The sequence below is a fragment of the Zalophus californianus genome, chromosome 11 (assembly GCF_009762305.2).
Source record: "Zalophus californianus isolate mZalCal1 chromosome 11, mZalCal1.pri.v2, whole genome shotgun sequence".
NCBI classification, from domain to species: Eukaryota; Metazoa; Chordata; class Mammalia; order Carnivora; family Otariidae; genus Zalophus; species Zalophus californianus.
In genome coordinates, this window is record NC_045605.1 from 66,123,700 (window position 1) to 66,132,705 (window position 9,006).

General features: G+C 44.2%; 1 protein-coding gene across 1 annotated transcript in view; it reads left to right on the plus strand.

Annotated features, from left to right (window-relative positions):
* Window positions 1-5,886, plus strand: part of CTR9 (CTR9 homolog, Paf1/RNA polymerase II complex component) — a 29,536-nt gene extending 23,650 nt beyond the window's left edge. Inside the window, exons 22-25 of the mRNA XM_027580254.2 lie at window positions 397-554; window positions 1,631-1,727; window positions 1,962-2,074; window positions 4,809-5,886. Of these exons, the coding sequence (XP_027436055.1) occupies window positions 397-554; window positions 1,631-1,727; window positions 1,962-2,074; window positions 4,809-5,235 (795 nt within the window). The 3' untranslated portion in view covers window positions 5,236-5,886. The remainder of the gene's footprint in view (window positions 1-396; window positions 555-1,630; window positions 1,728-1,961; window positions 2,075-4,808) is intronic.
* The last annotated feature ends 3,120 nt before the right edge of the window (window positions 5,887-9,006 follow it).

Here is a 9,006-nt window from a genome sequence, read left to right on the forward strand (position 1 = left end):
AAGATGGGACTCCTGCTAACACTGGTGGCCGCAGTCGCTGTCGTTTGACTCCCAGAAGCGGATATCAGTGGTTGTATTTACTCAGTGCTTAGTTCTTAAGTTTGACTTCCTCCTTTGCTAAGAGACAGTTTCTGAACCCAGTGCTTTCAGTCGTATCCTTAGAAATTCATTGCAGTGTTAGTCCAGTACGCTGTACCTTGTAGTGGCCTGAGTAGTTGATGATTTTTGATATCTGAGCAATTTACCCTAATTAGAAGTCTTTAACATTGGGCTTCATCAAGCCCCTTCCTTGCAACTTGGTAAAAAAAAGACACTTTGTTTGTTAAATGACTGATAGGATATGGCCTCACTCCACCAGCCAGGAGAGAACTGATCGTAGTCTCATTTGGATTTCAGCGTTCTAAAAAGGGAGGCGAGTTTGATGAATTTGTCAATGATGATACTGACGATGACCTGCCTATATCCAAAAAGAAGAAGAGAAGAAAGGGCAGTGGTAGTGAACAAGAAGGCGAAGAAGAGGAGAGTGGTGAGAGGAAGAAGAAAAAGAGGAGAAGGTATTACCAGTGTGTTGTGAATAGCCTCATGAAGGTGACAGACAACCTCTCACCTGAATCTCTCTTGGGTTAGAATTCATGAAACCTGGTGATCACTTGATCTTTGCAGACAGTGAAGCCTTTTGTTCCCCCACTTCCTAACTTTAATCGTAATAATCCTAAGAAAGACCCCTCCACACCAAATCCCCTGAGTACTTGGAGTCTGCCACACCTCTCCACAGCTTCCTGTGAGAGCTGCAGGAAGGGCCTTTGAATCTTCCAGGCCATTCGCTGTTACGATAAGTGGTGTGCTGCCCGGCCCTCATCTGGAGGTGCCCCTGAGCTATCCTGTTCCTGTCTCACGGTGCTCCCCTGTCCCGGAACCTATAGTTGGCTGTCTCAGCGAGACCTGTTCTTCCCAGCCCTTTGCTGCCTCTACTGAGGGAAGAACCCAGTGAATTCATTCAGACACAGACCTGTAGAATGGAAACTGTGATAGGACCTCAGGAGGCCCGGAATGAGTAGCTGGGAAGGAAGGAAGAGGAGAGGAAAGATGTAAGGGCTGCAGCCTGGGTCTTTTGTCCCATCCTCTATCCCTCCACCAAGTGCAAGATTCAAGCTTACCTTAGATTAATAAGAGGACTTGACAGAGACGTAATTATTTGGTAGACATCACAGAAATCCATGGTGTTTGCAGACTCCTGAGCTGTGTGCAGCAATTGTAAATGATGGCCTTTGCCCTTGAGGAGGGACAGTGTGGTTGAGAGCACATGTAGAGAATAGTATTCAGAATGAAAATGTGTTGATCAGGGCGCCTGGGTGGCTCAGTCGTTAAGCGTCTGCCTTCGGCTCAGGTCATGATCCCAGGGTCTTGGGATCGAGCCCCGCATCGGGCTCCCTGCTCGGCAGGAAGCCTGCTTCTCCCTCTCCCACTCCCCCTGCTTGTGTTCCCTCTCTTGCTGTGTCTCTCTCTGTTAAATAAATAAGTAAAATCTTAAAAAAGAAAAGAAAAGAAAAAATGTGTCGACAAAGTAGTCTTAGACTTTGTAGGTATGAGTGAATCTTGACAGACTTTCCCTTGATGTCCGCTATGTAAGACCTCCAAAGGGAGAAGAAGGGTCTGACGATGAGGAAACCGAAAATGGCCCCAAACCAAAAAAGCGCCGTCCCCCAAGAGCGGAGAAGAAGAAGGCTGTAAGTTTATACTCCTGTGGTTTTCATCCCCGTTGTCGGCAGGAAGGGTTGCACTACACCAGAATACATTCTTTCCCTGCACGTTCCTTCAAGTACAAATGCTTCTTTTTGAAGTGTATTGGGCTGCTGTTTGATTGTTATCATTACACTGCAAACTTAGTTTAACAAGACGTCCTAATGTGATGTAACCTCAGAGTCTTGAATAATCTGTTATGTTTGGTCTTCTTTCTTTAGCCCAAGCCAGAACGTCTGCCTCCTTCAATGAAGGGCAAAATAAAATCGAAAGCCATAATATCGTCAAGTGATGATTCTTCAGACGAAGATAAACTTAAAATTGCTGATGAAGGGTAGGAATTGTTCCCTTAGTGTATTCTTCTAATGAAAGATAAAAGTGGTCACTGCCAAATGTCTTCCCTCCAGCTTCTTAGAATGTCAGAGCTGGCAGAAACCTCAACACACATCTTATTCTAACCTTGTCATTTTGTCCTGTCACATGTTTTTCCCTCAGAGAAGAAAACCTATTTTGAAATCTTATTTCTCTGTGGATATTAGCTGAAATTTCCTGGATGGCATCCTTCTATTTTTTTCAATAGTGAAATTTGCTTTTATTTTACTATATTTTATTATTATTGTTTTTTGCTGTTTTATTTCATTTTTTTATTTTTTTATTTAAATTTTAGGGAGTTAACATCCAGTGCAATATTGGTTTCCGGAGTAGAATTCAGTGGTTCATCACTTACATATAACACTCAGTGCTTATCACAAGTGCCCTCCTTAGTGCCCATCACCCATCTAGCTCATCCCCCACTCACCTCCCTCCATCAACCCTCAGTTTGTTCTCTGTTGTTAAGAGTCTCTTATGGCATCTCTCTCTCCTTTTTTTCTTTTCCCCCCTTCCCATATGTTCATCTGTTTTCTTTCTTAAATTCCACATATGAGTGAGATCATATGGTATTTGTTTTTCTCTGACTGACTTATTTCACTTAGCTTAATATGCTCTAGCTCTGGATGGCATCCTTCTAAATGGAATGTATCACTTTGCTACACTGCCAGACCGGCTAAAACTGTTAGAGGAGACTGATCCTGCTCACGTGGGGATGGGACTTTCTTGACCATTTCCTCCGTTGTGGGGCAGTGGTGACTCAGCTCTGCCTGCTCCGTGAAAGGGCTTTCCTAGACCGCTTGTCCAGTACTCTCCTTTAGCTCATGGCGCACCTGGAAAAGTAGTCTTTGATTTTTCTTGTCCTAAACTTGTCCCTCAAGCTGGAGGTTCCCCCCAACTTAGATTTGCAGACTGGGACTCTGAATGCTGTACCACACTGTGTATTTCTTCTGATGGCCATCATTTCATTCATTCATTCCACAGTCACTTGAACATCCACTGAGAATTCTGTGAGACAGTGTGCTGAGTGCCAGGGATACAGAGGAAAGAGTCAGACTCTGCCCTCAAGGAGTTTATGCTTTAGAGGCAGTGGAGAATAACAGATAAACCAAAAACCACGTTATTGTGAGATAAGTGTTATCACTTATGGTTTCCTTTATTGCTCTCCAGGGACTATACCTAATTTGGAGTTGAGAGGAGGGTTGTAGGAGACAGGCTTTGTAAAAGGAAGGCTGTTTGAGTTGAGTCTTGGTTAGCATGTCGAGGGAGCTAAGGGTGCTGGCGGGGGTGCTGGCCTCATAGGTAGCAAGCTTTAGGGAACCATCTGTAAAGACTTGCAGTCCCCTTTTCTCTGAAGACACTAGCTGACATACATTGGGGTTGCTTTGCCCTTTGCCCACAGTGTTACCCTGGCCAGTGGTGAGAGGCATGCACGAGCAGAGCAATGAGATGTCTGGTTTTAGAATGAGCATTGTTAAAATGTGTAGGCAGAAGGGTCCATGTGACAGGCTGAGCTACTGCTAAACTATATCTGAGGTCAAGACCATGTTGATTTGAGCCACTTGTATCAGTTAAACTTGGTCCTGACCATCACGAAGTGTTTGCTTATTTGGCCAGGTAGAATGGTGGGAATTAGATCCCAGGAGGCCCCTGGCCTTTAGCAGATACACAGAACAGAATGAATATACAGTGTCCTCTTCTTAGTCACTCTTCATGTCCAGCCATGGTGACCTGAGTTGCGTATTATATGTCTGGGTTTCTTCTTTCAGATTTAAGCACAAAGAGCCTTTCTTTAGTCATGCAGAGATGGTTTCATATCCGAACAGAGGAATATATTTCATCGTCTTCTCTCTTCTTAGACTGAACCCTGTGGGATTTAATATTCCTTTCCTGGAATCTTTGTCATGGAGACCAAAACTGAGGAATATGCCACAGGAGCAGTATGTCCTCCTGTCCAAAGCTCTGGGCTGTGAGCCACTGTCACAGCAGTTACAGGAATGCTCTTTCCCCCAGAGCCTCCGGGAAGCCAAGATTTCCTGGGTGCCACCACCATTCCAAGCATAGGTGCAAGTCCCCTTCCCTTTAACCCATCAACTGATAAGTAGAGGGGACCTCAGAGCAGAAGTAAGCAAGCTACAGAAGCCTTTTAGCTCCAGCTTCTTCTCTTAAGTAAGTCGTGTTGGTGGAGGGCCCTAGTGCAGGTCATGGTTAGAAACAGTGCCTTTGCTCTTCAGGTGTCTGATAGGACGGGGACAAGTCCCACTCATCCAGCCTTGGTAGAGGGTTAATTCCTCTACAGCCAAGCAAGATCCTGGGTTTCACCTCTGCTGCTGTGAATTTGTTTATAGAAATAAATTATCCCTTCCTTTTCATAATTTTATGTATGAAATTGAGAAGTGCTTCATTCTGATGAAAGGTGCCTGATATAAGCCAATGAGAGTCTTCATTTATTGTTTAAATGTTGTGTTACAATCAAAGTGCCGTATTCTTTTTTCCTTTCAATCCTTTTTTTTTTTTTTTTTTACTGTGAAATAGATCAAATTTACAAAACAGGACACGGCACAAGTATCACAAAATGAACACCTGTGTCAACACCATCCAGGTCAAGAAATAGAACAGTAAATGCCCTGACATTTTGAAAGCACTCTGTGCTCGTCGAGCTCCCCTTGACCGGTCTAACCCGCCCTTGTCTTTACCAGGCATCACCGGACCAGCAACAGCAACAGCGACTCGGACGAGGGCGAGCGGCGGAAGAAGGGGGCCTCCTCAGAGAGCGATTCTGATGAGAACCAGAACAAGTCTGGCAGCGAGGCCGGCAGCCCCCGGAGGCCCCGCAGACAGCAGTCAGATGAGGATTCAGACAGTGACCAGCCTGCCAGAAAGAGAAGGCCCTCGGGTTCTGACCAGTCTGACAATGAGTCTGTGCAGTCCGGGAGGAGCCGCTCTGGAGGCTCAGACATGGACTCCCGCCCAGCTTCTCCGAGCGCCGAGTCTGATCACGATTCCGAGAGAGGCTCAGATAATGAGGGCTCTGGCCACGGCTCTGGCAATGAATCCGAACCAGAGGGATCCAACAACGAGGCCTCGGATCGGGGCTCAGAACATGGGTCAGATGATAGCGACTAGGTTTTATGTCATAAATAAGCCTCATCTCTGGAGGAAACTTTTTTAATATATGAAAGCTGTGATAAAAACGTTTCAGATGTTTAGTCAAACAATTGTGAAATTTTTCCTAAGGCAGTTTTTTTTCCTACCCATTTGTATATTATAAGCCCCAAGAGATATTTCCTGTGCTAGAGTCCAATATTTGAGTCTCTTGAGCAAATGAAGAATGTGACTATTCTTCATTATGGTACAATTCCACTTGTCATATGTGAAAACAGCAGTAAAAATAAACCCAGATGCTAAATCATTCCTACAGAGGTTTGACTGAAACTGGCAGATGTCTCATCATCTTGTATGTTAAGCAGCATACCGTTTTGGTTTTTATTACAATCTTTTACTGAGTGGTGCAAGAAACTTGGTATTAATGTCTTTGTTCCATTTTAAGTTGAGATTGAGAATATTTTTATTTTCTGGACGAAAAGAGATCTACTGTATAATTGCACCAAAGTACAAGTCAAAGGAAGGTTTTCTTCAATGTAGTGTAATACTGCAGCCATGTAGATAAGACCACAGATACATAATCTGTTAGGTCGATAAGATGTGGAAAAATGCTTTTCTGTTAGTAGAATGCAAAGACCTACATAAGCCACACAATAAAATTCTTTTACCAACTTTTATGGGTAACATCGTGTCCTTTGTATTTGCTCAATACATTTGTATATGAAAATTGAGCATAAACCAACTATGCAAATACTTGGAAGAACCTGAACTAAGCTGAAGGTTGTTTACTCAAAACTTACCATTTTTTTTAAAGATTTTATTTTTAAGTAACCTCTAAACCCAACATGGGCTCATACTTACAACGGGAAATCAAAAGTCTCATGCTCCACTGACCCAAGCCAGCCAGGCGCCCTAAAACTTTTATAATAACCTTATAGATTTGTGGGGGTTTTTTAAGGTACATACTAGTACTAATTTTAGAAATATTACTTTGTTTTTGGTAATTCAGTGATTAATTTATGAATAACATTTTTATGTTGCACTGTACGGTTCATAAGAAAGCTGTAATTAACTTAGGGGCACCTGGGTGACTCAGTTGGTTAAGTGTCTGACTCTTGATTTCAGCTCAGGTCATGATCTCAGGGTCGTGAGGTCAAGCGCCATGTTGGGCTCCACACTGGGCGTGGAGCCTGCTTAAGATTCTCTCCCTCTCCTCTTCCCCTCACACTTTCTCTCCCTCAAAATAAAACCTTTTGGGGCGCCTGGGTGGCTCAATCAGTTAAGCATCGGCCTTCGGCTCAGGTCATGATCTCAGAATCCTGGGATCGAGCCCCGCATGGGGCTCCCTGTTGAGCAGGGAGTCTGCTTCTCCCTCTCCCCCTACCCCTGCCCACTGCTCATGCTGTCTCTCACACACACACACTCTTTGATCTCAAAGTCTTTAAAAAAAAATAAAAACCTTTTTTAAAAAGCTCTAATTAATTTAGTCAATAAGTATCATACTAGACATTGAGAATGCAGAGATAAAATGTCTTTCCTGCCAAAAATATAATGGAGAAGTAAGTTCATTGTCCCTATGGTGTGAAAACGGTAACGTTTGCACAGGTGGTGGGTGCAGAAGGGAGGTTGAAGTCAAGGCAAGGTTTCCTGAAGGTCGGGAGACCTTCAATAACTCAAGGGACCGGGCAAGTGGAGAGTCAAGGGAGGGTGTTCGAGGCCGTGGGAGGCGCGCGTGCAACTCTGGGAACTAGAATGTAAGAGGCAATGTGAATTTCTGCCTTTGAAAGATGAAGAGCCTGAGATTCAGAAGTTCATGCTGCTAGTAAAGATGAGATTCGAACCAGAATCCAGGTCTCTCTGCTCCTTCCAATATGTCATGTGTACTGAGGTGAACTACTTAATCCCCAAGTGATAAGAATCTAAGTTTAAAAACGTTTCCCAACCGAAGGCTCAACATCAAACAGTAACTAAAGCAAGTTGGTAGAAGGTCCTTCGGAGAGCTATTTATGGAGGAGGGATTTAACATAATGCTGTTTCACTGCTTCAGGTTTTGGCTACAAAGGTGATTTTTAGTACATGTTCTGATTTCTAATTTGGAGCAGTTCCACCTCAATATGGGTGTTTCTTCCAGGTGTGCCCTCAGATTAGCCGAGCAGCAACGTTCTCTGGCCACGGGGCCCACATCAGTAGCCGCTGCGAGGTTTCTTCTGGCATGACTCCCCTCTGGCCACAGTTGGGAGCCTGGAGATGGCAGAAATGATCAAGAACTGGGCAATGCCCCACTGAGGAAGGGGGAGGCCCTTCTGACAAGAAGCCTTTGCTCTGCTGCCACCCACTGCCCTCAGGATCAGCCTTTGATTTCTTTCCTTTTCTTTCTTTCTTTCTTCTTTCTTCCTTCCTTCCTTTCTTTTTCTTTCTTTCTTTCTTTTTCTTTCTTTTTCTTTTTTTTGAAGTATAATTGGCAGATAACATTTTATTACTTTCAGGTCTACAGCATAATGGTTTGATATTTGTATATGTTGCAAAATAATCACAGTAAGTCTAGTTAACATCCATCACCACACATGACAAAAAATGGAAAATAGTATGGAAGTTCCTCAAAAAAAGTAAAAATAGAACAAGCATATGATTCAACAATTTCACTTCTGTGTATTTGTCAGAAGAAAATGAAAACACTAACTTGAAAAGATACATGCACCCCCATGTTCACTGCAGCATTATTTATACGAGCCAAGATATAGACACATTCTAAGTGTCTATGGATGGATGAATGGATAAAGAAAATGTGAGATATATTCCATTACATACACATAATGGAATATTATTCAGTCATAAAGAAGAATGAAATCTGGCCATTTGGGACAATATGGATGGACCCTGAGGGCATTATGCTAAGTGAAATAAGAGAAAAAAGACAAAAAAGCATATGATCTCACTTATCTGTGGAATCTAAAAAATGAAATGAAGCTCCTGGATACAGAGAACAGATTGGTGGTCTCTAGAGGTGGGGGGTTAGGGAGGACTAGGTGAAGGGACTCAAAAGGTACAAACTTCCAGTTACAAAATAAATCATGGGGATGTCAGGGACAGCTTGGCAACTAGAGTCAATACTACTGTAATGCATATTTGAAAGCCGCTAAGAGAATATATCTTAAAAGTTACAATCACAAGAAAAAAAAATGTTAACTATGCACGGTGACTCGAAACTCATCATTCAATCCTTCCCTAGTTCTTGGTTCTCTCTCAAACCTTTCTGATTGTCCAAGCCGCCTATTTTATTTTTCATAGCTCCCAGTGGTTGAGGGTGTGCCATGATCTGTCAGTGTCCCAAAGTGTCCCAGAGGACACCTAGGTTCAGGCTGATTGGAAGCCAGAGCCTCGGGCAGCAGCAGTGATGACTAGCTAACAGGTCCCTTTCACAGGAAGACTGAGTTCTGGGTCCATTGCCTGTTGCTGTGCCCCGAGGGTGGTAGCTATTGAAGCTATCAGACAGCTGCAGCCCGGCCGAGAGTACAAAGATTGCTTCCACCGGCCTCCGTTCCTTGCGTGCAGCTCCGCAGACCCCAGTCAGTGGCCAGGCCGAAGCTCCTGACCGAGCAGGCAGGCCTCTTGCCCAGCAAGACGGGGTTATGTTGCAGTGTGCTGTCTATGCAGTGGCCGGAACGGCTCCGCGCTTACAGTCCCGTGGGACCCGGGGACACGGCCCCCCGGCGCCCAGAGCCAGGAGATCAAGGGGCATCCCCTGGGCTACGGGCGCAAAAACCGGGTCACCGTAAGAACCAGGCACCAGAG